The sequence below is a fragment of the Physeter macrocephalus genome, chromosome 11 (assembly GCF_002837175.3).
Source record: "Physeter macrocephalus isolate SW-GA chromosome 11, ASM283717v5, whole genome shotgun sequence".
In the NCBI taxonomy this organism is placed as follows: Eukaryota; Metazoa; Chordata; class Mammalia; order Artiodactyla; family Physeteridae; genus Physeter; species Physeter macrocephalus.
The window spans coordinates 141,382,535-141,409,926 of NC_041224.1; the positions used below are offsets into that span (position 1 = coordinate 141,382,535).

The 27,392-nt window shown below is 40.1% G+C and overlaps 1 protein-coding gene across 2 annotated transcripts in view; it reads right to left on the reverse strand.

Annotated features, from left to right (window-relative positions):
• The window catches only part of RTN1 (reticulon 1), a 237,236-nt gene extending 214,939 nt beyond the window's left edge, over positions 1-22,297 (reverse strand). For both annotated transcript variants that reach the window (XM_028496097.1, XM_028496096.1), the window contains exon 1: positions 21,902-22,297. In XM_028496097.1, coding sequence (XP_028351898.1) covers positions 21,902-22,142 — 241 coding nt within the window. In that variant the 5' untranslated portion in view covers positions 22,143-22,297. The remainder of the gene's footprint in view (positions 1-21,901) is intronic.
• Positions 22,298-27,392: the final 5,095 nt, after the last annotated feature.

Sequence of the window (27,392 nt, forward strand, 5' to 3'; positions counted from 1 at the left end):
CGGAGGGAGGCCCGCATACCACAAAAAAAAAAAAAAAAAAAAAGTAAATATAGGCACATAGGCCTACCCTATGCCTGGAAGGAAGTACTCCTAAGTACATACTTAAGAGAAATGTTTCCACAGATCCACAAAATGGTATGTTTCAACAATATTCACGGCCTTCCCTGGTGGTGCAGTGGTTGCGAGTCCGCCTGCCGATGCAGGGGATACGGGTTCATGCCCCGGTCCGGGAAGATCCCACATGCCGCAGAGCGGCTGGGCCCGTGGGCCATGGCCGCTGAGCCTGCGCGTCCGGAGCCTGTGCTCCGCAACCGGGGAGGCCACAGCAGTGAGAGGCCCGCGTACCGTAAAAAAAAAAAAAAAAAAAAAAAAAAGAATATTCATAGCAGCTTTATTCCTAACAGCCAAAAAATAAGGGGAGAACCCAAACCCAAAAGTCCATCAACAAGCAAATGAATAAATTGTGATATATTCATATTGTAGGCTACTAAACAGTGATACAATAAAATAACTCTCTGTACAGAAAATAACATGAATGAACTCAAAAGCATCTTATTAAGCAAAAAAAGCCAGATACTGAATTACTCCCTTCATAAATATTCAAAGACAGGCAAAACTATTCTGTGGTGATAGAAGCCAGAATAATGATTGCCTCTGGGAATGGGGGATTGACTGAGAGAAGTGGCATGAAAGAGCCTTCCTGGATGATGGAAATATTCCTTCTTGATCTGGGTGACAGTTACATGGACGTGTATACACATGTATACACCAAACTGTACAAATAACATTTGTTTACTTTTCTGTATGTAAATTACATCCAGTATTTTTGAAAGATTAAATGGTATAATTAAGTTAAATCACAGAATCAGCTTGACTCATGGATGATGTTTCATAAACTATAGCTATTATTGCTATTCTAACTTAAATACCTGTTAATAATATCTGTTAAGAAAGTGTAACTGCACACCCTTCGAAGGATAAGCTAAAACAAATTGAAAAAGGAAGGCACATGTGATTTGAGAAGGGAAATTTTGCGTGCAACTTCACTAAAGTAAGACATCGGAAGAAATACAAAACTTGTAGAACCAATGTCCTATAAATGGTTAGATAAACTTCATAAAATGTTTATAAATTACATAGCCAGTGCAACTGCACTAAAGTAAGACATCGGAAGAAATACAAAACTTGTAGAACCTATGTCTTATAAATGGTAAACTTCATAAAATGTTTATAAATTACATAGCCAGCGCAACTTCACTAAAGGAAGACATCGGAAGAAATACAAAACTTGTAGAACCTGTGTCCTATAAATGGTCAGATAAACTTCATAAAATGTTTATAAATTACATAGCCATTGGAGTTTTGCCACTAGTGTCATTTATTCTCAAAGTCTTCAATCTGGAAAGAAACAATTAGAGAATAGTGCTTTTTTTACAAACATTTTAAAGACACTAGGAAAAAAGATTTATTTTAAGAAAATAAATGGGTTAAGATTTAGGTCGAAATCCCAAAATGATTTGTGTTTGTCCTTAATTTGCTCCATGAAAAAAGCTGCTTTGAGAATCTCAGCATCCTCCTGGGACACCGTTACTCCCTGCCTCTGCAAGAATACAGGCTGGTTCAGCAATGGAGGAGTGAGTCCTGTCTGGGCAAAAGAACAAGAAAAGCTTGTGGGTGTTCTCGCAGGCACAATTATGCAGATCTAATAAACACAACTTCAGGGATGGAAAGGGAATAAAAACGAGATTATAGTAGTGGTCTTTCTATTCATATGAGAAGAAAATGAAGAGTTTGTGATTATTATGTGGAAAACATGTTTTAAAATGGAAAAATACAAAAGTAAAATAGGCAAGGTGCAGTGAAGAAGCACATGATACTTTCTGAACAGGGAAAAACTAAATGGAGTACCTGGAAATTTTAGGGCTTAGACTTTTTTGCTTCTAGATGTCTCCCTGTAATCTCCCCAGGACTTCACCAAAGAAATCTAGCCATTCATTCATTCAATCATTCTTTCATTCAATATACATGTTTTGAACACTCTTACATGCCAAGCGTTGTTCTAGGCTGTGGAGATATAATAGTGAGACTTCAGGGAACATAAAGTTTCCAAACATGAGAAATGAACCAGGTATTCACAAGTGAGTTGTTATCCCCAGGTTTCTGAATACAGAGTTGCTGATACAACCCTTGCTTGTCTCACCATGTCAGTCAGACAATACTGGCAGTAAGTAGAGGTCAAAACCTTTGTTCTTGGAGAAAGAACAACCTTATTTTAGTCTGTGAATGTGGAATGGGAAAGAAATTGTAACAGGTGCAGTGGGGGTAGGAGGAACTCTTGATTTTTCAACTAGAGCAATCAATTTCTTCCACTTAAATCCTGGGGGAAGAGGAAGGAAGTTTCAGCTAATGTAAAGGGGAAAAATCCTTACACGGGGCCACAATCTATCTCCTGACCACTTTCTGTTATGATATGGAGGATCCTGAGCAATCCTTCTAGTATGTGATGCTTTGATTTACAATTTTTTGAATAGTGCACAGTATATTCAGTGTTGTGAGTCACCATATTAAGGCCACAAGAATGTTCACACTTCATATTTCCATTATCAAAACTGGAGAAACAGGGGACTTCCCTGGTGGCGCAGTGGTTGAGAATCCGCCTGCCGATGCAGGGGACACGGGTTCGTGCCCCGGTCCGGGAAGATCCCACATGCATTGGAGCGGCTGGGCCCGTGAGCCACAACTACTGAGCCTGCGTGTCCGGAGCCTGTGCTCCGCAAAGGGAGAGGCCACAACAGTGAGAGGCCCGCGTACCGCAAAAAAAAAAAAAAAAAAAAAAAAAACTGGAGAAACACACTGGGACCAAAGTAGAACCCCAGAAATTTTACCAACCATGACTATATTTGACATCCCAGTTCTGGCTGATTTTTAAAACACTGTGGCAAGGTCTTAAAATATTCCATGATCATGGTTCAATCATGTCCCTGGTCAGCTCAGACTGACAATACAAGGTACTTAGATTAAGAGCTCACCTGAGAAATGATAGTAGTTAATATTGATTAAATGTTTATGATGCACCAGGCTCTGTTCTAAATGCTCTTATATATAACAACTCATTGAAGCCTCACAACAATACTGTAAGGCATGTTCTACTGATTTCCAGAAGAGGAAACTGAGACTCTCAGAGTTCAATCGACTTGCCCAACATCGCATGATTAGAAAATGGTAGGCCAGGATTCAAACCCGGGCAAAGCTACTCCAGATACTATGCTCTCAGACTACCGCCTGTCAGGAGAATGCTGATTCTGATTGGGACTGGGCAGCATCTGAAGGACGTGTCCAAAGATCACCAGTGTGCTACTTTCTTACCAAGCCCAAAGCACTGTGATGCTTTAAAACCTTTTGAAGGTTATTCTGATCATGAGTCAGTTACATGTGAGCCATCCCAGAGAACCAATAACAGGTTATAGAAAAACAATATTACTTTCTTTTGCTCAAAAAGTAGTAAGTCCTCCTAGAATAGTCAAATTTATAGAGACAGAAAGTAGAATGGTGGTTGCCAGGGACTGGAGGAGGAGGGACTAGGGAGTTAGTGTTCTATGGGTATAGAGGGAGTTCTGGAGAGAGATGGAGTACTGGTTACACAGTAATGTGAATGTACTTAATACCACAGAACTGTACTTAAAAATGGTTAAGATGGTAAACATTATGTGCATTTTATCACAATTAGAAATAATATATTTTTTTAATTTTTAAAATTAATTAATTTATTTATTTTTGGCTGTGTTGGGTCTTCGTTTCTGTGCGAGGGCTTTCTCTAGTTGAGGCGAGCGGGGGCCACTCTTCATCGCAGTGCGCGGGCCTCTCACTATCGCGGCCTCTCTTGTTGCGGGGCACAGGCTCCAGACGCGCAGGCTCAGTAGTTGTGGCTCACAGGCCTAGTTGCTCCACGGCATGTGGGATCTTCCCAGACCAGGGCTCGAACCCGTGTCCCCTGCATTGGCAGGCAGATTCTCAACCACTGCGCCACCAGGGAAGCCCCTTTGCTTATTATTCTTATAACACAGAAATAGGAGCAAGAATTTACACTGTAATTGATTTAATATTGGTCACATGAGTCATACACAAAAGATACAAATCCTACTTCTAATGTCTATGAATAGTCATTGATTCTGTGAACTTTGAAGCTTATGAAAATGTGCTATGATCCCAATATAGTACTAAGAGCATCTTATGTAATCAAAGGAAAAAATAAAATAAATCATCAAACAATGAAATTCTGACACTGATATACTTGACCCTCTGCTAGGGATTATGGAGACTATTGGAGACATAACACCTGCCTCAAGGGACTTGCAGACTAGACAAGAAGAAACATTCATGCACTTGATAGAACACAAACAAGTACATGTATGCAAATCATCACTGACGCAAGGATAGGAAGGACCCCAAATGCTTAGCTTACTATTTCAACAGGCCCCAGGAAGAGTGTGGTTTAAATATACATTTCTGAAAATGCACACGTGTTACCAACTAGGACATGAACCCCAACATCTGGTCCCCCATCCTGGGATCTCACTAGAAGACTTATCTGTGTCTAGTTTTTGGTCTTGGCTGGAAGCAAATAAAGAGAATTATGCAAATTATCTGTCATCACTGCTCAGATTAGCTAAATGACGATACAGTCCTCTGCTACCTATTAATAGGCCACTGGATCCTAAACTAATCTAAGAAAGTATATACAGTGTTTGTCACAGTGCCTGTCTGCCTAGCACTAGGTGCTAAATAAATGTTAACTTCCTTCACTTTTATCTGTTTTCTCTCTTTTCCTTAACTAGCCTTGTTCCCCAGTCAAGGTATAAGTACATTTTTATACTTGAGCATGGTAAAAGAAAAACCAATTAACTTCTTGATATCGCTATCCAGACCATTGCATTTGCAAACCTCAGTGCTCATTGTACATAGGGAAGAGTTTACAAATAATCTCTTACATCTAAGGGAAAACCCTGAGCTAAATTCTTCTCCATTTAGACAAAGTTAATGTGAGCCCTTTGGAAAATCCCCAGAGGAAGGAACATTTGGCCCACAGGCCTGACTCAGCCCACTGCCTGATTTCATCCAGCCTGGGGGTGAGATAGCTCTGGGCAGCCCTGTACAGAACACCTTGAGAACAACTCCTACCCTTGAGCCACAGGGGCCTGCTGGGGTCACTCCATTTAGAAAAGTCACTGGAGGTTTAAGGATCTAAGCAACTGTAAGGATGCAAATTACCATTTCAAAGGGAAGTAAAGCCAAGAACCTGGTCTCACTCCAGATTCTAGAATTTAGGAAAGCTTTCTTACCTACTTCTCTTTTCCTCTTTTTTTTTTTTTTTTTACAAATCCATTCCTTTATATAAAGACAGAAATACAGATATATTTTTGGCTTTCTCGAAGGGCCTCCCTCCCTCTGTGTATTTCTCTGTTCCCTAACTCTCTCCCTTTCCGTGTCTTAACTCCCCTCCCCTTTGTTTATTTGTGTCCATTCCAGAGGTCAAGCTTCCTCCCTCCATCACCACCCCTCTCCAACCCCATTGCCCCCTCTCTTCTCCACCTTCATCTCTCCTCCTGTCTCTTCTCCAGTCTCTCCAGCTAAGACTCCTATTATTGTCTTCTCTCCCTGAAAGATAAAGCTGAATTCCAGGTCCTGGCTTTGTTGTCTTGTAAGACAGTGTTATTTTTCCTTCTACTATATTTCAAAGGCAGAAGGGCACTGTGGTACAATAGAGAGAGCATGAGACTCGGGAGCCAGAGATGTGGCTCACATTTGTAAAATGAGGATCACTCCATAAAGGACATCAGTGTTGCATCCATTCTAAAGTTCTTAAGGGAGGTTGGTGATTATTATGCAAATAAATAAAATTGATAGGGAATTAATAACAATAATAAGAATAGCAAACATTTATACAGTCACTACTATGTGTCAAGAACTACAAATATTAGCTCACTGACTCCTCAAACCACCATATGAAGTTGGCACTAAGAGTTGTGCAGAGGGTGAGATTTTTTAAAAAAGAGAAAGAAAGTGAGATCATGAATAAATGTTTTCTCTTGCAAACATTTCTTTTACTATTGTTTTTACAATTTTAAAACAAGGCTGTAGAGTTGACCATTTCCATTTCACTAAGAAAATCAACTAAATTAAGTCCCATTTTACTTAGACACAGTCATCTGCTGATTTTTTTTTTCCTTGAAGGACAGGGACCTTCACAGAAAAAAAAAGGAGTTCTAGGTTCTTGTGATCAACTGATGTACCGACCCTTCCTTTTATGAACTGAAAATTATGTTTCACAAGATTCATAATAATGTGATTATACAGTGGAGCATGTCAACATCAATTCAATATCAAAAAGACATCTTCACAAGAGCCATCACAGTGCAAACATAGTCATTATGTGTTAACTGATACAGTTAAAGGTTGACCTCGATGTCCCCCATCTGGGAGAATGGCGGAGCTTTTTTTGCTTTTAACAGATTGATAAAGATTCCTTTTAGGAACCAATGTTCCTGGGAGTTATTATAATAGTTAGATAACTACTGAGCACAGAGGAGATTACTACACTTAAAAAAAAAAAAAAAAGTAACACAGACGGCCTTGACAGGCCACTGCAAATTGTCCCTACTCCTAACACATGTTTACCTTCAAGATAGGATACTTCTGGGACTCATTTCTCTAGAAAGTACATTACCTCTCTTTAAAAATGTATTTTTAAATTGTTCCACTTTATTCACAGAAATGAAACCAATTCTTCTGAGACTTCTGATATGCAAACATACAAATTATAAACAGAAACTGCTTGGCCTTTAAAAGGTTATACAATTTCTAGGTGTTTATTCTTTCTCATACTTATGGTAAAATAAAATAGGGACACTTCTCTAATGCCATGGATTCAATTTAAAAAATAAACTCACATAAGTTCAATTCTGGTAATGCAAACATGCTGGGTTGCAATTTAATTTACCTTGTATTATCTATAATAAAAGGTTTGCTAAATAAATTAATAGTATGATCAGTAGTAGTAACTCCAAAATTTCTATATATGATGGTGCTTAGGGGCTACAGTCTGGTTGGAGTAGAAGCCAGTTGACTTAGTATTTTAAAGTTGGATTTGCACAGGGAGCACCTTTTTACTTTGATGATGTGCTCATATGTAAATAATAAAAGTAGTACAGATTTTTTTTTAATATCGCATGTATATTTTACATAAAATTGAGAAAACATTAATTGTTCACATCAGAGGATATCTATTTATTTGTTTGTTTATTTATTTATTGTGACTTTAGATGGCTGATGGGGATATTATTAGAGGGAGAATTAATATCTTCCCCTACTCCAACCCCAAGCATCTCCTGATAATCAGTAAAGGAATGTTGCCTAAAGTAACCACTGGTTCTAAAAACTTTAGTAATGACTAAAGTGTACACAGAAGTGTACAGTGTACATAGAAACAGTGAATAGACAAACGATACATCATTATCTAGACACTACAGATTCATATAGACCCACCATTTAGCCCTTCCCAGAGAGGCTGAGACTAGCTACTGGCCATTGGAAGAGCTGAGATGGGAAACCAGCATGGCGTCTCCAAGTTCACACTCTTTCTCCCACTTCACCAGGGCCAGTTTGGAAAGAGGATGGCTCAGTAATCCTTTGAGAGCCACAAATTCAGTTATCACATATTCCTGAAACTAACAAAATAGAATTTATGGAATGCAGACTTTTCCTTAATTTAGACTCTTCATAATAGACTATGTTGTTATTTCACTGCATTTATTTTTATATTCTGGTTACATATTTAAGTATCACCTACTCAACTACATACCTTGTGTGTGTGTGTGTGTGTGTTTCTGTGTGTGTGTATGCAAACACACACACATAGTACGTGCTTAATAAATACTTGCTGAATAAATAAATGGATGATTCAATGAGATTTTATTAAACCATGAAAATATTGCTGCTGTATAAACAGTGATATATATGACAGTATCCGAAATTATTGATCTCTAAGAGTTAGAAAGTTATTTAATTCCTCCATCCATAAAAGGCCTCTGAAAAAATGCTAGAATTTGTGTCCAAAATGGTGTTTGTAAGTACACTTTCCTGAGCAGAGATTCCAAAGCTTTCATCAGATTCTCCAATGGGGATCTGTGATCCTGAAAAGATAAAGAATTACTAACCTAATGTATCCTCCCTATTACATCTCCTCTGTCATATAAGCAACCAACCCAGCTATGCTTACATACCTCCAGTAACAAGAAACTCACCACCATATGAGGTAGTCCAAGCTATTTTCATATTTCACAGCTTCACTCATGATCGACCACAGTTCCATCCTCCAGAGTCACGTAGAACATACGCAGTCCCTAGGCCACGTGGCAGCTCTTTATGTGTTTTTAGGTGACTGTCATAACCCATCCTATCTTCTCTTGTGCAGGCTGTAAATCTTCAGTTCTTTCAACCAGAGTCCAGGTTTCTGCTACCATCTCTGCTCCGGTGCTCTCAGTACCCTCAGGACTTGGCCCAGCCCTGCATGTGGTCAACCCTCCCGGAGCCAAGCACAACTCTCAGCTCCTGGTTCTGGGTACCTTGAGTTAATAAGACTAAGAGTTCCTCACCCGGGGGGAAGCTGGCTTGCCCCATTGACTGAGAGTTAACTATGGTTAAATAAAGCGCCTCTATTTTTTTCTTTATATGTGTTGCAGTTTCACTGTGACCCTCCTATTCTGTTCATAGAGTTAGTTTGAGAATCCTACTGCAAGAAAAATCTATGGATTCTCAAGTTCTGTCATTCCAAGTTTTAGCTACTGTCCCCCTCACCCAGCTTTTCTCTCTCACTCTAGTTCAGATAGGTTTTCATCTAGGTTAATGCCTTACAAGTATGCTACTTTCACCGCACAGTCTTTTATGCTTATCTTGTATATAATGTCCAGAATTTTTAGCTGTACTTAGCAACAGGGATAAGGAAAAGCTGTCTACTCCATCTTTCCAGAAGTATTAATCTATTTATGGAAGACTTTTAAATCTATAGAGCTGTAAGACTAGCATACAAGTACCTACAAGCCCAGAGGGCCAATTAATTTAAGCTTGGGGGGAGAGGTGGGGGTGAGGTGCAGGGGCTGGCTTTCACTGTGATAGCCTCTCTGGGAAACAGCCTCTTCCAGACTACCATGCACACATGGGGCAGCTTTCTACATTTACTGCCCTTCCACTGAGCAGGTGATTAAGAATAGACCTCACCTGGCCCCTATGGGCACACCTCAGCCCTGCTCCAGCCACAGTTCACTCTTTAGGACATGAAGAATGGGGTGGTTCGCCACTCCAACTGTACTCTTCATAGCCAAAATGTCTCCCAATGTGGATTGCCAGAACCAACTTCTCCCCAGCCCCACTCTTCCTCGCTCTCCTGCCATTCCCCACTAACATTTGGCTGAGGTTCAGCTAAGCACAGCAAGCATTTTCTATTAAAACACCTAGGGCCGAGGTGACATGATTTTTTCTCAATCTTTATTCTCTTAGACCTCTCTTCTGTATCTGACAGTGCTACCAGGCTTCCTATTAGTAGTTCCTTACAGATGTAGAGTAATTTGCAATTTGCATGTACCTCCTCTTGTTATCTCATTTTATCCTCAAAACAGCCCTGTAAGGTAGCCAGGACAATGGTATCATGCCCATTTTACATATGAAGAAACTGAGACATAAAGCAAATTTGCCCACATTGACATGATATTAGGTGCCAAAGCCAAGACTAGACAAATCTGTCTTCTCGGTCAAGACTAATTCTATACCATGCCATTTTTATTTCCATGATACTATAATAATGAGGGGAGTTACCACCTAATTGCCAGGCACTCTACAAGACCTAGTGCCACATACACAGAATCCAAGGCTGAGGGAGGTTCAATAACTGGCCTAATGCCACTCAGCTAGTAAGACACAAGGAGCACTTGCTCTGTTCTTGGCCCTTTATTCCTCCCATACTACATAATCTCTTCCAAAAAACTAATTTATTCTATGGCTTTTCTTCTAATTTTCTTTTAATTTTTAAAAATTTTTTTATTTATTTATTTTTGGCTGCATTGGGTCTTCATTCCTGCGCACGGGCTTTCTCTAGTTGCAGCAAGCAGGGGCTACTCTTTGTTGCAGTGCGCGGGCTTCTCATTGCAGTGGCTTCTCTTGCGGAGCACAGGCTCTAGGCATGCAGACTTCAGTAGTTGTGGCACGCGGGCTCGGTAGTTGTGGTTCGCGGGCTCTAGAGCACAGGCTCAGTAGTTGTGGTGCACAGGATTAGCTGTTCCGTGGCATGCGTGATCTTCCCAGACCAGGGCTCGAACCTATGTCCCCTACATTGACAGATGGATTCTTAACCACTGCACCACCAGGGAAGTCCCCCCTTTTCTAATTTTCTAAACCTTTATCTACAATCCTGTTTTCATCTCCAAAATCCGTTCCTTAATATACAGAGCCAAATGGAGATTTCCACTCAAATGCTTTTCTTCATTTTGAGCCCCATATGATAAAAATGAATGCATTATCCTCATCTGTCTGACCAGTGCCCCCTCCCACTTCTCTACAGCACCATCATTCTCCCAGCCATAGGAACAGAACCTTAGAGTTGATTCATTCCTCCCTTCATCCCCCGTGTCCTGTCAGTCACAAAGTCCTGTTGAATGTTCCCATGAAGTGCTCATCTTTCCTCCTCTTTCTTCCCAGGTACCTTCCTCTTCATTCCCATGTTTATTTAATCAAGCCTCTGAAACTGATGTTATTGAGTCAGGCTTCTTTCAGCAGAAGTGCAGGTTTCAGGATCATCCCCGTTGAGTTCATCATCTATGCCACTGTTGGACTAATCTTCCTTAACACAGCTTTATACAGTCATTCCTCAGTATTCATTGGGAATTGGTTCCAGGACCCCGTGTAAATACCAATATCCATGGATGCTCAAGTCCCTTACATAAAATGGTATAGTACAGTGGGCCCTTCATATCAGTGAAGGTGGATGTGGAACCCAAGGATACAGAGGGCTGACTGTGTTACTTCCCTCACGTATAAACCTTCAAAGGTCCCAGAATCCATATAAAAGGAGTCTAGAGTCCCATGAATAGCTTTCAAACACCCCCAGAATCTGTCTCCCTGAACCCGAATGGGCAGGTTAAAACATGCTGGGCATTGCTCATCTCTATGTCATCACCCATGTCTCTCCCCTCACCTAAAACTGCCTTTCTGCCACTTCTGCTTATTTCTAATCTCTCTATGCTTTAGGCATAAGTCACACTCCACCTCTTTCAAGACACCAGGTAACCTGGAACCCATAAAATTATGAAATTTGTACAGTGCTTGTAGCATCCATCCAAGCACCAGGCTGGACAAACTACCTTTGTTTTGTGTGGGTTAGTCACATCTCCCATCTAGACAGTAAGCTTGGAGGAATGGAGAAAGAGGACCTGGTTCATGTTCCATCAATCCCCACAGCTCCTAGCAAAATGCTGAGCATAAGGAGGAGAATCAATAAATCAGTGCTTCTTAAAGTTTTAACATGCATTTGGCAGGCTTGTTTCCCTGAGTTGAGGTCCGTGAATCGCTTCACGTGATCTTGAAGCAGGTCATCTACAGACCACATTTTGAGAGGCCTGATATTTCGGGATCTGTTGAAAAATTCATGCCAAAGGGAGATGTGACACTGCTTTTTATTCTTACGCTCACCAACTGGATCAGCAGTAACTTGAATACACACAATTTTCTGTTGTCCAAGACTTGTTTTTAAAAAATGAAGACTTGTTATGCATAAAACAAAATTCTAGATACTGTTTTTTACTTTTTTTTTTTTTTTTTTTTTTTGCAGTACGCGGGCCTCTCACCGCTGTGGCCTCTCCCGTCGCGGAGCACAGGCTCCGGACGCGCAAGTTCAGCGGCCATGGCTCACGGGCCCAGCCGCTCCGCGGCATGTGGGATCTTCCCGGACCGGGGCACGAACCCGTGTCCCCTGCATACAAACCCGCGCCCCCTGCATCGGCAGGCGGAATCCCAACCACTGCGCCACCAGGGAAGCCCTAGATAGTTTTAAGGATGAGAGATAATCAACAAATTCCCCACATTCAGGAAGCAAGAATTTGGTCTATAACTGGTTTTATAACAATCTCATGCAGTAGATGAATTGAAAAATCCATTTGGGGATTGGACATGGAAGTCAGAATGCAGAACAGTTCCAGCTAAGAATGTAAATCATTAGGCAACTCAGCAAACATGATTTTACAATAAATAATCTGGCATAAACATGCAGATTGTGAGGCAGAGGACTAAGGACAGAATCATATGATGCTTTTAGCAATATGGAATTAGTTAATGAATTACCCAAACATTTTAGAATATACCAAATATTTACGGAATTAAAGTCTGTAGTAAAAAAAATGAAAAAGATAGTTCAGGAAAAAAGAATAAATAAAAGAGATGCTTGCAGATAGCATGTTTCACATTTAGGTTAATAACCCCAAATTGTATAAAACTGTGTAGTTCTCAAGAGGCAAGTATGTTACATTATAGAGTTTTACTCAACAATGGAGAACTATAGAAGAATTTAAAGATGGCTACAATTCTGTGGAGAGTGCATTTTTTAGAGAGCCAATTTGAAGTTAACTGTGGTTTTTGTGATGAGTACTGTTTCTGGTTTCATTTGTGAGCTGTTCATTCTTGAGAAATATGCCTTCTCTAACAACCACAGGTAAGGTTAGGTGTATTGTTTTCTCTTATGAAGGAATAAAGATCTTGGTATAACTTAACATTTTCCTTTCTGTTGCCCCCAATAAACAGCAACCTCACTTGTGCTTAAATATCAGTAACTGAGAGGCAATCTATCTCTTTTCTGGGCAATTCTAATTATTAGAACTTTCTCCTTCATTAAGTTGAAATGTGTTTCTCTGATTTACCCACCAGTCCCAATTTTGCCTTGTGAAATCACCTCTGTCAAGTCTTCATTTGGTTAATAAGATTTCTTCTAGTATTTGAATTTTACTTTCAGATCTCCTTTCATTCTCTTATTCTGGCTAAAAAGTCTTAATTTTTTCAACCATTTCTCAAACAGCATTTTTTTTTCTAGAAGCCACACCAATCTAGTCACCTTTCACTGTACTACAGTGTCTCTAAACCATGGCACCCATCATTTAGTATAAGATTCCAAATTTTGTCTGCCTAGAACAGAATCTAGGGGAACTATTACCTCATATAATGTGTACCCAAGACTTTCTATTAATACTACCTAAAATTACATAAGATATTTTAGTAATTTCACCATACCACTAGCTCATATTTAGTTAATTACAACCCTCAAAGTTCCCATCCCCCACAATGAACTATTTTAAGTTGTGTCTCCTACATTCTGAACATATTAAATAGAATTTGCAGAACCTACAGTCAGAAATTCATAATTTTACAGGCTACTATTCTTCCCTCCCCTCTAAAATCCCCTAGCTTTGAAGCCCAGGCCACTGTGTCCTTTCCTAAAGATATCAGCACCAGTTCACTGTATTCTCCAATTGCTGCAATCTTTGCAATTTCAGAAATCATGTAGGTAATTATCTCACTCCCAGCCTTGCCATTCTTCTGGACGCCACTCCTCTGATGACCTTGTCCTCCACTACATCTGTCTCCCAATCCCCTCAATAACTGTACCCCCTCCATAATCTCCATATCAAACACTCCATCTTGAATCTTATCCTTTCAGCCCCCTTACTTTAGTACCCCGGCTCCTGCTCTTCAACCCTGCCAGCATGCACAACCCACTGTTCACATCACCTTTTCACTGTGCTTCATCCTCCTCTGTCCTCCTTCCTCCTCCCCAGATTCCACAACCCGCCAGTACTCTCACTGCCTTGCACACATCCTTAACTCCACTGCCCATCTCATCTTGTCATACTTACCAGAAAAAAACAAAAACCAATCCAACTGTCCACCTACTTGAAATCAACACTGATGGGAAAAAAAGACAACATGTATGGTAACTGGCCTCACTTTAAGCTCATGACCTTCAACTGCAAGTGGGCACTGGGGATGCTTAGAACTCCTACCATTTCCCCTAGACGTTTAATTCTCCCAATCTCCTACACAAAACTTGTATACCTTCTCCCCTCCTCTCAAACTTCCAACTCCACTCTTGCCTTCACTCTGCTGTTGACCTTTCTTCCTATTTCACTGAACTTCCACCTACCCTCAGCCCCACCCGTGCACCTGTGCCCCCTTCTCTGTCTTTCCTCCAGTTATATCCGTGAACTGTCCTTACGTCTACCTAACATCATCCCTCCACTGTGTCCTGATCCATTTCCCCTCACCTGCTCAGGGACATAGTATAGGAAATGCCCCCTCCCTCTCCTGTACCATCCATCTCTCCACCCCTATTAAATCATTTGTATCATCTCACAAATATGCTTTAATATCCCCCATAGTAAAAAATAATTAAATAAAACTTTCCCTTCTCTTGATCCCAACCCTCCAGGTAGTTAAGTTCCTATTTTTCTAGTTTCCTCCTTCAAAAGAGTTATGTCTATAATATTGTCTCTCGTTTTCTCCTTTCTCATTTTCCCTAAAACCCATTCCAACCAAAGTTTTCCCCCAACACTTCACAATAGAACAGCTTCATCAAATTCATGGCTTCCTCATTGTCAAATCCAATGCCTGATTCTCAGTCCTCATCTTACCCAACCTACAAGCAGCATTTGACAGAGTCAATCATTCCATCCCTCTTAACATACATTTCTCTGCCTTCTGGCATCCCACTTTTTCAGTTCTCCCTCTACATCATTAAGCCATTTTTACTCAGTTTCCTTTGCTTGAAACTCTGAGTATTTGGGTATCCCAGGACTCCTTGACCTCTTCACTGTCAAAACTCACTCTCTCTTGGTGATCTCAGCCCTATGCCAACAACTCCAAAATTTACATACCCAGACCAGACCATTCCCCACCCCTGACCTCCACACTACCTGCTTGACATCACTGCTTGGTATCTAATAAGCATTTCAGAGTTAGCATTTGCAAAACCAAACTCCTGGCTTTTCCCCAAAACCTGCCCCTCCCAAAGTCTTCCCAATCCCAGCTAATAGCAACTCCATTCTTGTATTTGCTCAGGCCATAAAATGGTGTCATCCTTAACTCTTTTCTCTCACACCCGTACAAAACCCATTAGGGATACACTGTTAGCTTTACACTTAGAATATATATAGAATCCAAGCACTTTTCACCTCCTCCAGTGTATCACCCCAGTGCAAGCCACTATCATCTCTTGCTTGCATTATTACAATGGCTTCCTAGTTGGTCATTCTTGCTCCATATTCCTCCCCTCCTCCCCCATTTTAGATTCTCAACACAGTACAGAGTGATCCATTAAACTTAATTTAAAGCTTAACTCTAAACATGTTCCTCCCCTACTGTAAACCCTCCAGTGGCTCCCATCAAACTCAGAGTAATATCCAAAACTCTTAAAATGGCCTATAGGACCTAATCTGCCCATCACCCCTCATCCTGCACTCTGAGCCCATCTCCTACCATTTTCACCTTGTTCATCCCACTTCAGTGACCTCCCTGCCATTCCAGGGAGTACTTTCACCCAGGGCCTTTGCACAGACTATTCCTCTGCCTAAAATGATCTTCTGCATCTGCATGACTTACTCTGTCACTTTCTTCAAGTCTTTGCTTTAATGCCACCTTATCAAAGAGGACTTTTTTGACTATCTCTCTCACTCTACTGCTCTATATTAACTTTCTCCTTAGGACTTATCATACCTTGACATATATTTTTTGTTCTTTGTCTCCTCTCTGTCTTCTCTTAAACTTTTATCTGTCCTTTTCTGTACCGTACCCTTAGTGCTTAGAACAATGCCTGGCATAGAGCAGGGGTTCAACAGATAATAGTATAATCATGAATTAATTAAATAATGCTCTATTGCCGAATTTGATAACAATGGTTGCTGCTGAAGAGGGATGACAGCTGGCTGGTTGAAAGACTGAGTGTGAATACTTCCTTTTCTATGTATACCCTTTTGTAGCTTTTAAATTTTAATATCATGTGCATGTGCTTCTTACCCCAACAAGGAATTTTTTTAATTAGAGTAAAAAGTTATTTTAATAAAAAGAATTTGCTTTTGAGTTAACATTAAAATCAAACATTTTAAATAGCAGTGCTACCATCTACCATATCAATCATCTTTTGAAACTTTGTGCCATTTGCAAAATTAAAGAGCGTGCTTTCTAATGTAAGTTGAGTACTTTCTAGAGTTCCTGTGTATAGTAAGTGCTGTGCATATGTTGGTGATTCAGAATATGAAAAAGAGAAAATTATGTTTTATGGGCATAATTTTTTTAGTGAACCAATGGGAATTGCTGGTGATCAACATGTTTATTATTTTCTAAGGGTTTATAAATATTCAGCATAATAATGCATTCTTAGATTCTACCAGCACTCAGCAACAAATATATTGGCTTGTAAGTTTTAAATATCCATTGTTTTCCCTTTTCTGAAAATCATTCCCCATTTCAACTTTTCTAAAATTAGTCTTATTCTCAAGAGATACTAGGAATGACATCAAAACTGCTTACCACACTCATTCTATACCATGAGATATAAAGTAGTTGGCTCCAAAGAGCCAATCTTATCAGAGCAGTGATACAGTATTCTACTTGCTGTTTACTTATCCTGGGCTTCCAGTCTTTCTTTCCGTATGTTTTAGATTGCCCAGCTTAAGAATCACTGTCCATTTTAATTATTTATTTTTAAATGATCAACTTTCGTGAACTTCCATTATCTCACATAGATATGACTAAAAAAATAGAAAAAAATGTTTTCCTTGTGATGAGAACTCAAACTCTCTTAACAACTTTCATATATAACATACAGCACTGTTAATTATATTAATTATGTTGTACATTACATCCTGAGTACTTATTTATCTTATCTGGAAGTTTGTACCTTTTGACTGCCTTCATCCAATTCCCCCTCCACCCACCCCCCATCTCTGGTAACCACAAATCTGATCTCTTTTTCTATGAGTTTGTTTGTTTGTTTGTTTTGGAAGTATAATTGACCTATAATACTATGTTAGTTCCTATTACACAACATAGTGGTTCAATATTCCTATACATTTCAAAATGATCACTGTCCATTTTAAATAATACGGGTTAAATGTGAACTGAGAAACTCTTCCCTCTCCTTTTCTTCATTACTCTCACTAGAGCATCTTCCACAAGCAGTGAGCCTCTCTAGTTCATGTTCTTCTCATTGTTCTTTTTGCCCTCAAATATTATTTAAACAAATAAAACTGGTTGTCTTTCATCTTTTGACCATATTCTTTCATGGAAAGCATTCCTGTGTGGATGTATTAGTCTCTTGAAATATGTCTTTTATTTTCACTGCCGTCTATATTTTACAGTGCCTTTTTTCAAATCTCCCTTAGTCACCACTGAGATAATTTCCTTTAACTTTAAAATAAAAGCACTACTAACTAATACAAGGATCTCTGAGTACTATTCAGCCACAGTTACTTCTATGAAGAAGAAAGAATTAGCTAGATAATTAGGTAGATAGATAGATTTTGTTTTCCCCCCAGCTATGCCCTTTGAGCAAGCTATGCTAGTATTTATTTATCCTATGTCGACCTCAGAAAACTAATTCATGCCTGTGTGCCCATGTGGTTAGATTATTATAATACCCTTCTAAACAATCTTCCAGCAACGACTTGGGAATGAGGAAAATGAAAAATGACATAAAAGAACTGTTTAACTAAATACTAATGTGAAACAGAAAGGTGCACATGTTCTAGGAAACCAAAACCTGTGTTTAGCACAGATCCTTACACAAAGGGGGCATTCAATAAATGTTTACTAAATTGAATTGACTCTCAATGGTCTCTCACTTTACAGATAATAAAAACTTTCCATAAAATTTTTGGAAATTTTGTCTATCTTCCAGGCTATGCAAGATAGACAGTATAATGAACAAAATAATACACAACTCTTCTCCAAACCTTCAGAGTCAGAAGTAGATGAACAGCCTAGAGAAGAGATGGGAGCAGGAAGGTCTATGGTGTATCTGAGGGATAATGAGTAGGATGGGTTTCCTGGAACAGTGAGTTCATGAAAAGGAAGTTATGCTGAAAGCTCTGATAAAATTTATTTATCAATGTAATTTTAGGATATGTAAGTGTTTCTAAATTTTAATTTAACCTAATTTGAATTCCCAATATGAAAGGATAAGTACTGTAGTTACTGCCAGAAATGTCATTGATTATATTCAGAGCCTATGTCCAGAGAAATAAATTGCATTAGAAACTCTTATTTTTCTTATAGGTTCTGTAAAATATTGTAAAAGCTAGTGTAGTGTTCCTTCCCATTTCAATAGAACTGTAGCTTTCTTAAAAGATGAAAGAAAACAGAAGACTGAAATTTACACCTTCTGAAGAGGATTGCTGGGAATGACTCAAAAATTTTTAAAAATGTGCACATTCATCAAGCACATCCACAAGAAAAGACAGCTAATCCAGTCTCTACATGGATTTTAGAAGATGATTGGTAATGTGTATGGTACAATTTATTATATTAAACAGAATAAATGCAGGACATATAAACATTTCTGAAAGGTATTTAAATCATGATAGATTAAGAATAGTTTTTTTCAATAGAGTATCACATTCAGCATTTGAAAAATATAAATTTATGAGCACTGTAGTCCAAGTAAATTAGAAAAATACCGCTCTCTCCCTCTCTCACTTCCCTCCCCCTTGGCAATCATCTAGAAATTTAAGTCAAATTATCTATAAGTCAATATCACTAAAGCAAATCATCACACTGGGCTGCTTTCTCCAGACCATTCTCCATTCTCTTATTTATTTTGCCTTCCATGCATGAATCAGTCAATGAGTTAATTTCCAAAGTGGCCAATGAGTTAATTCTTACCATTGCATTTTGTTCAAATATTCTATTTTAAATTCTTCCTTTAAACAAAGGGTGATTCTTCTATCCTTGTGTTATTGTATGCTCCTTTTGAATAGTTTCCAGGAATAAAATAACTGATCGTGAAAAAACAAAGTGTTGCTCTTCACATTCTTTGTATAAAGTTATTCGATGATGGCACTGTTTCATGATTAACAATCTAACAAGTTGTAGCCTACATATAGTGCATTAAATGTTCCCTTGGCAACAGACATCATATCACATGCCCATTATCAATTTTAGACATGAAAAATTGTAGCTTTAGAAAAAAGTGTTACTTTTTGTTAGGGACATTTCCATCCCACAAAAGGGACAGAAGCAATGAGAATATCTGTACTGATGGAGTACAGGTAGAGAATACAGTTCTGACAGAGTTTTATAGTGTAACTTTAATGATGTTTAAATATATATTCATTCCAGGACATCACTGAGAAATATTTTTGGAAATATTTCTTTAGGAACTTTAATTACCATCAATGTATAAAAATAAATAACAGAATTTCTGTCCAGATAGCATGATTAGCGGTGTTTTTCAGAAAAAAGTTTTTAAAACATCAATATCTGTCTTAAATTTTAGAATTCCATTTGAGAAAGAAACAAAAGCTATTTACAGTGCATCACACTCAAAGTCTAAGTTACTTCGTAGTTTGATTTGAGTCCCAAAGAGCACCATTCTTTTAAAAAAAGGAAAGCCATGTGCTTCACAGGCTTCCTCTGGATTTTGTCCCTGACTAAGTTGAGGATGCACCTGCTGACTCTGCTTATTGCAGCAGAACTGCCAAAACAACAGATAAGGAAGCTGGCCCCGATTTTATTTGAATTTTTCAAGATCTAGTTATTTATTTAGATATCATTTCTGGCATCTGGGACTCTAATAACAGCCCATACCGTCTACTAAAAAAGAAACATACAACTTAAATCATTAAATAACCAACAACTATATGAGAAATTCCTTCAAGCAGCAATAATAAACTTAAAAGTTTCTATATAAATATGCAAACTATGTGCTCCTTCTGCATCCCTTCATTCTCCGCCCGTCCAAAGTTAGCATCATGTTCGATTTTATTAGTGTATTTGTTGCCTAGGATAGGAAACCCCTAATATAGTCAACAAAGTAAACTATTTCTATAATAATATTAAAAATTGCAAATGCCTACTTTGTCCCAGTTGTTCTAGGCATTTTGTATATAGCAACCATTTTAGTGGATAGTATGTTACTGAACAGGGGGCGCTTAGCTTCCTCTCCCTAGTTCACCTAACCTTGGGGACACCAATGGGAGGTGGGCAGTGTTTACAAATGATTTACTTTGATGACAGTGGATAAAGGTTCTGTACTATGAGCTACTCTCAACGAAGAATGGTAATGGTAAACCAATGAAATGTGTACCTTCCTTTGTCTATTAGCTTCTGCCATCTTCTTTTGCAATTATAAAAAGATTTGTTTTCTCTCCATTTAGATGAAGAAGTTGAGATCTCTCTTAGTCTTAAATCCTCCCCTCCTCCATATAATAACTAATATATGACAAGTGGGGTTTTCTGCTTTTGAGTCTTTCTTTCCCTTTCCTTTCTCTCTTTTTTCTTTCTTTACTTTTTTTCTTCCCTTCATAATGTTTTATTCGACACATTCCCTAAACCTCCTTTCCTCAGCTCAAATCGTTTGTACTAGAGAAGAATTAAGACTACCTAAGGACTACCTAAGACACTCCACACGACCCTTAAGAGAGGCAATGGCTTAAGAAAGGGGTTCCCCTAAATCAGCTGCCATTAACAAGCATGCCAGTCCCGCCCCTCCTTCCCCTCCTACAGAATCACCCAGCACCTGGCCTTCAGGAGCTACATTTCCAAGACTACACAACTCTCATTCCACCACACCAAAGCTTTCTCCAGAAACAACACAACACAGCACCCACTCCCTGGAAACACAGAGCTACCCAAGCTGGCAGCCCCTCCCCAAAGCTCGCCTCAGGCAGCCTTCGGACAGAATGCTTCAGGATCCCTGGTCCCCGCTGAGCACCCACGTGCTCCAGTTCGGAAGGGGAAGTCAGGAGAAAGGAGGAAAGGAGGGCGAACCCAGGGCAATTTCCAAAGGACCAGACAGGTTCAGACTGATGGTAAACTGTGCCTGAACACTCACCGCCACTCAAGCCCTCTAACACCTCAGCCAGCGGCCGCTCTAAAGGGTTGCAAGTTTCACAGCTCCCTTCGAGATGGGAGCATCCGGACAGCTGGGAAAGAAGGGTTCTGGGCGGGAGCCGCCACAACTCCCAACCTTCTGGCAACGCTGTCCCTCTGGAATTAGACACACCTTGGCGTTTCGGTTTAGTGTGCGGGGGGAGGGGGAGATAGAGGAGGTGAAGGGAAAGGGGCTAGGAGTAGGGTGTGGCGATTCTTGGAGGGAAGGGAGAGTTAAAGTCACATCTCTGCCCTGGATCGAGCAGGGTCTGGGGGCAGCAGGCCCGCCCGTCGCTTTATTGTCAGCGTCCCCTGTCGCTGGCGCGCGCCGGGCGCGCAAACACGCCTCAGAATATCTTCCCAACTGGCCAAGCGGGCCCTACGGCCCCAGCCCCTTCCAAGAAGGAAAAAACTTGTACACAGGCGCGGCGGCAGCCAGGATGCTGCGGTTTGCCTCTGAGAACAACTTTGAAAGCCGGAAAAATAATGATAATGAAATAAAAGGATCAATAGTATTTTGTTTTCTTCCGAGCCTTTGGAAAAATAAAATTTCTGTCCCTACCAGTCCGCTAATATTTACAGTCGCCTGTGGCGAAGTGGGGTTAAGGTTGGTGCTCAAGATAGAGAGCGAGAGGTAGGTGCATAGGCGAGCTGCAGAGAAGGGGACCGGCTGGGGGACCCGAGTCCCCGACGCCATTTGCGGGGCAGCGGCGCCCGCCCGCCTTACCTGTGGATGCAGTTTCCATGGCAACGGGCGGCGGCCGGGCGGGGCCCGAGCCCAGTTCCCGCGGCGCAGCTTCTCGGGGCCCGGAGCCCAGCCCAGGTCCGGGCTCCCCCGCCTGCGGCTCGGGCTTGGCCCCTTTCGGCGTCACCGCTTCTTCCTCCCCCTCGCCCCGGTCCCCGAACCACTGGGACCCGGGACTGGCCAGCGGCAGCAGCTCTTCTTTGGGATCGGGCGGCGCGGCCATAGCTGGCAGTTCCCCGGACGCAGCGACGGCTGCTTGGCGGGGCCGAGGTGCAGTGACGGGGCGGGCGGGCGGGCAGGCGCTCCCTGCTGCTGCCCCCGCCGGGACTCAGGGTTTGGGGAGGTTGCGGTGTCAGCGCCGCCGCCGCCGCCGCCGCAGCTGCTGCAACTCCGGCCGAGCTGCTACCAGCCGCTTTTCGCGTTTCAGCTCCTCCTCCTCCCCCTCCACTTCCTCCCGGCCCCGCCCCGGCGGCTGCCTGCGCTCCTCCTCCTATTCCCGGCGCCGCCGCCGCTGCTGCTTCGCTACTCCCAAGCCTGTCATTACGCAGGTGAAAAAGGCCTGCTTGGTCCGAGTCTTCCTTTGCACACGTCAGCCACCGGTCTGCAGGCCTAGATTAGGGGATGTGCCACATCCACTGGAATCTTCCTCTCATTTGGGGGAGAATCAGAGAGGATGAGCAGGCAGAAACAGCCCCCAGCTGAAGAGTGACTGATTAGGCAAGCTGCCCTCCCAACTCATAAAGTTAAACCTGGACTGGTGTCCTGGGACCCGAGGCAAAGAAAGGAAGCTGGAGCCCTCAAGGCCACAGTTCTGAGGGTGAGCAGTATCATCTGTGGAGGGGACTGGTCTTCGCGGGGAGGGGTGAAGATGGTTGTTGACAGATGGAGACGAGGGAATCTGCAACCCCGAGGTTAAATGCTGCATCCATAAACTGTTTCCAAAACAGAACCTAAAATAGTGGAGTACAGGAAAGAGCTATCAGGAGAGCCTCCGAAAAAAGCTTACCAGACTTCATTCCCACCAGCACTGAGGGCGAATAAGACAGCAATAGGCAGGACAAAAACAACTTATGTTTCCTTTCAGAAACCCTGAGCCAAAGCCATACAAATTATAAGCTGTCTGTGCAGTCTATTTTATTTGAGAAGTTGGACATTCCAGAAAGCTTGCTGCTGCTTCCCCACCCACCCATTTTCCTTTACAGCTCTTTCTGATAAGATGGAAGATATTTGACAGATAAACAGAAACTCAGAGAAGGGAAGTCACTTGGCTTATAATGTATTATTCCTATATTTAGATACATCTTTTCAAACGAGACTTGTGCTTTATTGGTTCCTAAATTGTCTATGCAATGATGTGGTTGGAAAAAAAATAACACACAGTCCAACACACAGAGTGGAGGAATAAGCCCATCCACTACTCCTTCTCTAGAGAAGGTGGGGCATCAGGCAAGCTACTGTGAGGCTTTGTGGGATTGCTAAGTCACCATAGACATGCTGAGGATTTCATACCTGTCCATTTATATATTCAAAGGCCAACTTCAGCACCATGCAGATGCTCCTCAAAAATGCTGAAAGTTAAAAGCCTGAATTCTGCCCACCCTTTTGTTCTGTTCAGTGACAATAAATTAGAGAAAATGTGTTCACTCAATAGACAAGAAATATGGCCTACTAGGGCCAGATACCCCTGGGGATATGATGATCACCAAAATTTTACATTATTGATATCTTCAAAAATTATGATGGACATTTTCATTAGCTTGATTGTGGTGATAGCTTCACAGGGGTATACATATGTCAAAATTCATCAGATCACTTACTGTAAATATGTGCAATTTAGTGTATGTCAATAATACCTGAATAAAGCTATTTTTTTAAGTTACCCCCTTCGACATTAACAATTATTGGTTACCCTGAACCATCACGGTTTTCAAAATCTTTCCATGGGAAAAATGAGCCTGTTTAAGAAATCTTTAAGGTGAAAAGCTATTACACTGTTCTCTTCCCATTAAGCTTAATCCTTTCATATAATCAGGGGCATTTCTGAGTTTTTAAAAATCCATTGTTTAGAATATCAGAAATACCAGATGGAAATTTCTCACAGTTTCATTATTGACAACATGCCAAGAATATAGAAAACTAATGATATAACACTAAGTGCTTATCGATGGGTACTGAATATTTGAGAATTGTTATGGTAAAGGAATTACATACAGAATTATATGGAGAATGTTATTTTGTTTCTCTGAGAAACACTAATGAAATCATCAGTTAAAAAAACTGGAGTAACTATGCAAGCCTCATGACTTCCTTACACCTAAAATGATAAGGAGTTTTTGGATATGGTTCCAATTCTTTTTCATGGTTCATTAGATACTGATCGATACTCTACTTGAGCATGTGTGAAAGAAATAGCCAGTTAAAGTATATTTAGATTTTACTTGTTAGAGAAAATTGAAATTTTCCATTTTGATTGAAAATTTTCATTTCCATTTCCCATTTAATTGAAATTCCACTTTGATAAATTATTCTATTTTGTCCTGCTGAAAAGAGGTGTTCACACAGTTTAGTTTTAGCAATTTTCACAACTATCTTTATTCATTAGGTTCTACTACTGGATGTGGACAAATAATTATCTATTTGGGTGAAGGAATTTTCAACCTTATGCTATGGTTTGAAATTACCAATGTCTATCACTATCATTTATTTTACATTTGCACCTCTGTGAACTGACAAAGCTTGACTAATAGGAAGATGTATGGGCATAACACACAGTTAACAATGGGATTCCAGGGCTTGCAGAGTTGCTCTAAGTTATGAGTTGTTCTAAAATGCTTTTGTGACAAAGAAAAATGGGGTTGGCACTTTTAAAGGAGTCATAGCAAGGATAGTTGAGACAAAAGAACTGTCAGGTTTTGTCTTAAGCTATTGTTTTTTAGAAGAGAAGTTTTGTTCACTTTTTCAAAAGAAGGAATCTGGTGAGGAGCATTTATTTAACACTAGCTTCTTAACTTAGATCAAAGCTTATATCATGGGGAAAGAAGTGTGGGGACATGGAGAAAGAGTACCACAAGTAACACTTTAACCAAGATGAAGTCCTTTCCAGCCTCAATATGAAAGTTATTTAATCGTTCTGTGCCTAAGTTTCCTCATTCGTAATCTGGATATTTTAATAGCACCTTCTGCAAAGGATTTGGGGGAGCACTAAATGAGTTGACGTAGGTAACGCATGTTATTAAGATTTAATTGCACATGCCAAATTACGTCCAGAAAATGGCTTATAATGGTTAGCACTCTGCCTGCGTATTTCTACTGTTGACCAGAGAGTCAACAGTAACCATTTCAGGCATTCAAAGCAAATTAGATAAGGAATGATATTGAGTGGCTATTGATCTGTTTCTACTAGTAGTTTCTATATTCTGAAAGGCAAACCTTACGTAAAGATAAATATACTTCAAAGGTTCTTCTAAGTAGTTGTGTAAAACACACATAGGCATGTATACATATTTCAACTTGCCATTCCTATATCAGGAATGGCAAATAGAGCTCATTGATAGATTAGTAATGAATGCTTGGGGCATTCATTCTGTGTTGGGGCATTCATTCTGTGTTGAGAAAGAGTCTTTGATCACATTCAGAGTCAGTAAAAAAAAAGTGTCTAGAAAGGTAAGCAATTCAGGCAAGTGAAGGGGGCATGGCAGCACATGCCAAGTATTTGCCTTCTTTGGTTTATTTAAAAACTTTTAGCATCCAAGCCAAGGCTCTACTTTTGAAACTTTTTAAGAGAGACTGCAACTGTGGAAACACTCCCATCGACTTAGTAAGATAAGTGTTTGATTCAAGATGAGACTCACACTGGAGCCTCAGATTTCTCTGAAATCATTACGTGTGGGGTTGGTTCAGGACTTAATTTGTCTATGGAGCATCCAGCTCATTTTGCAACATGGTTTTCACCCTTCCACAATATGTAGAAGCTCTTGAATTTGATCAGGAAGAGTTCTCCAATTCTACTGCAGTGAAAGAATGTTTAGATTGAAACTAATTTATAGAGGCTACAGGCTGGTGCCCGAGACAGCTGTGTTTTCTCCAGGAGACCACTACATCATTCACAAATGTCGCACAGCACATTTGGAACACACCAGGCTCCTTCTGTCCATAGGGAGTGGCTGCTGTTACTTAATCTGCCATCCAAGGGGATAAAACATAGATGCTTCTAATGCATAAAACATAGATGCTTCCCACTCCAGTAGGGGTGGAAAGAAGAGAGTTGATCACTTTTCATTGAACCCTGTTTCGTTTTTCTTATTTAATTTGCACATCTGAGTAAAACTACAAAGACTTTTTAATTTATTTGGGCAAAAACATGAATTAGGACATCTGAAACTTGAATTCTACATGCTTTGGACTCACAAACCCTCGTTTAAAAATTCTGAGCTTGACAAGAAAACTGAAATATATACATGATAAAGGTAAATTTTCTTTGAATAGGTTCTTTGAGGTTTACAAACAGATCTCATTTAATACATGCACATATACATGATTTTAATTTCCAAAATTTGATAAGAAAAATGATAACTCACTGTAATTATTTAATTTTTTATTTATTTGATGACCAATGAATCTGGAGTTTTTTCATGTGCTTCTTGATAATTTGTATTTCTTTTAAAAAATAACAGCTTTATTGAGATATAATTTGCATAGAGTACAATTTAAAGTATATAATTCAATGATTTTAACTATCTTCACATGGTTGTGCAATCATCACCACAATCAATTTTAAAACATTTTCATCACTCCAAAAAGAAACCTCATACACATTAGCAGTCACTCTCCATCCCTACCACCTCATATCCAGTCCTTGGCAATCACTAATCTATCTCCTGACTCCATAAATTTGCCTGTTGTGGATACTTCATATGAATGGAATCATACCATATGTGCCCTTTTGTGACTGGCTCCTTTCCCTTAGCATAAGATTTTCAATGTCCATCTGCATTATAGCATGTATCAGTACTCCATTTCTTTTTATTGATGAATAATACTCCATTGTATAGATATAACACAATTTGTTCATCCATTCATCAGTCGACAGACATTTAGGTTGTTTCCACTTTTTGATTATTATAAATGACGCTGCTATAAATGTTTGTGTATAAGTTTTGGGGGGTAAGTTTTCTTTTATCTTGGGTATATACCTAGCATTAGAACTGCTGGGTCATATGGGAACTCTGTGTTTAATTACTTGAGGAACTGTCATACTGTTTTCCAAATCAACTGGCCCATTTAAAAATCTCATCAGCAGTTTATGAGGACTTCAACTTCTCCACATCCTTGCCTATACTTGTTATTATCTGTCTCTTCATTACAGCCATCCTAGAGGGTATGAAGTAGAATCACATTGTGGTTTCGATTTGCATTTCCCTGATAGCTAATGGTGTTCAGCATCTTTTTCATGTGCTTATTGGCCATTTGTATA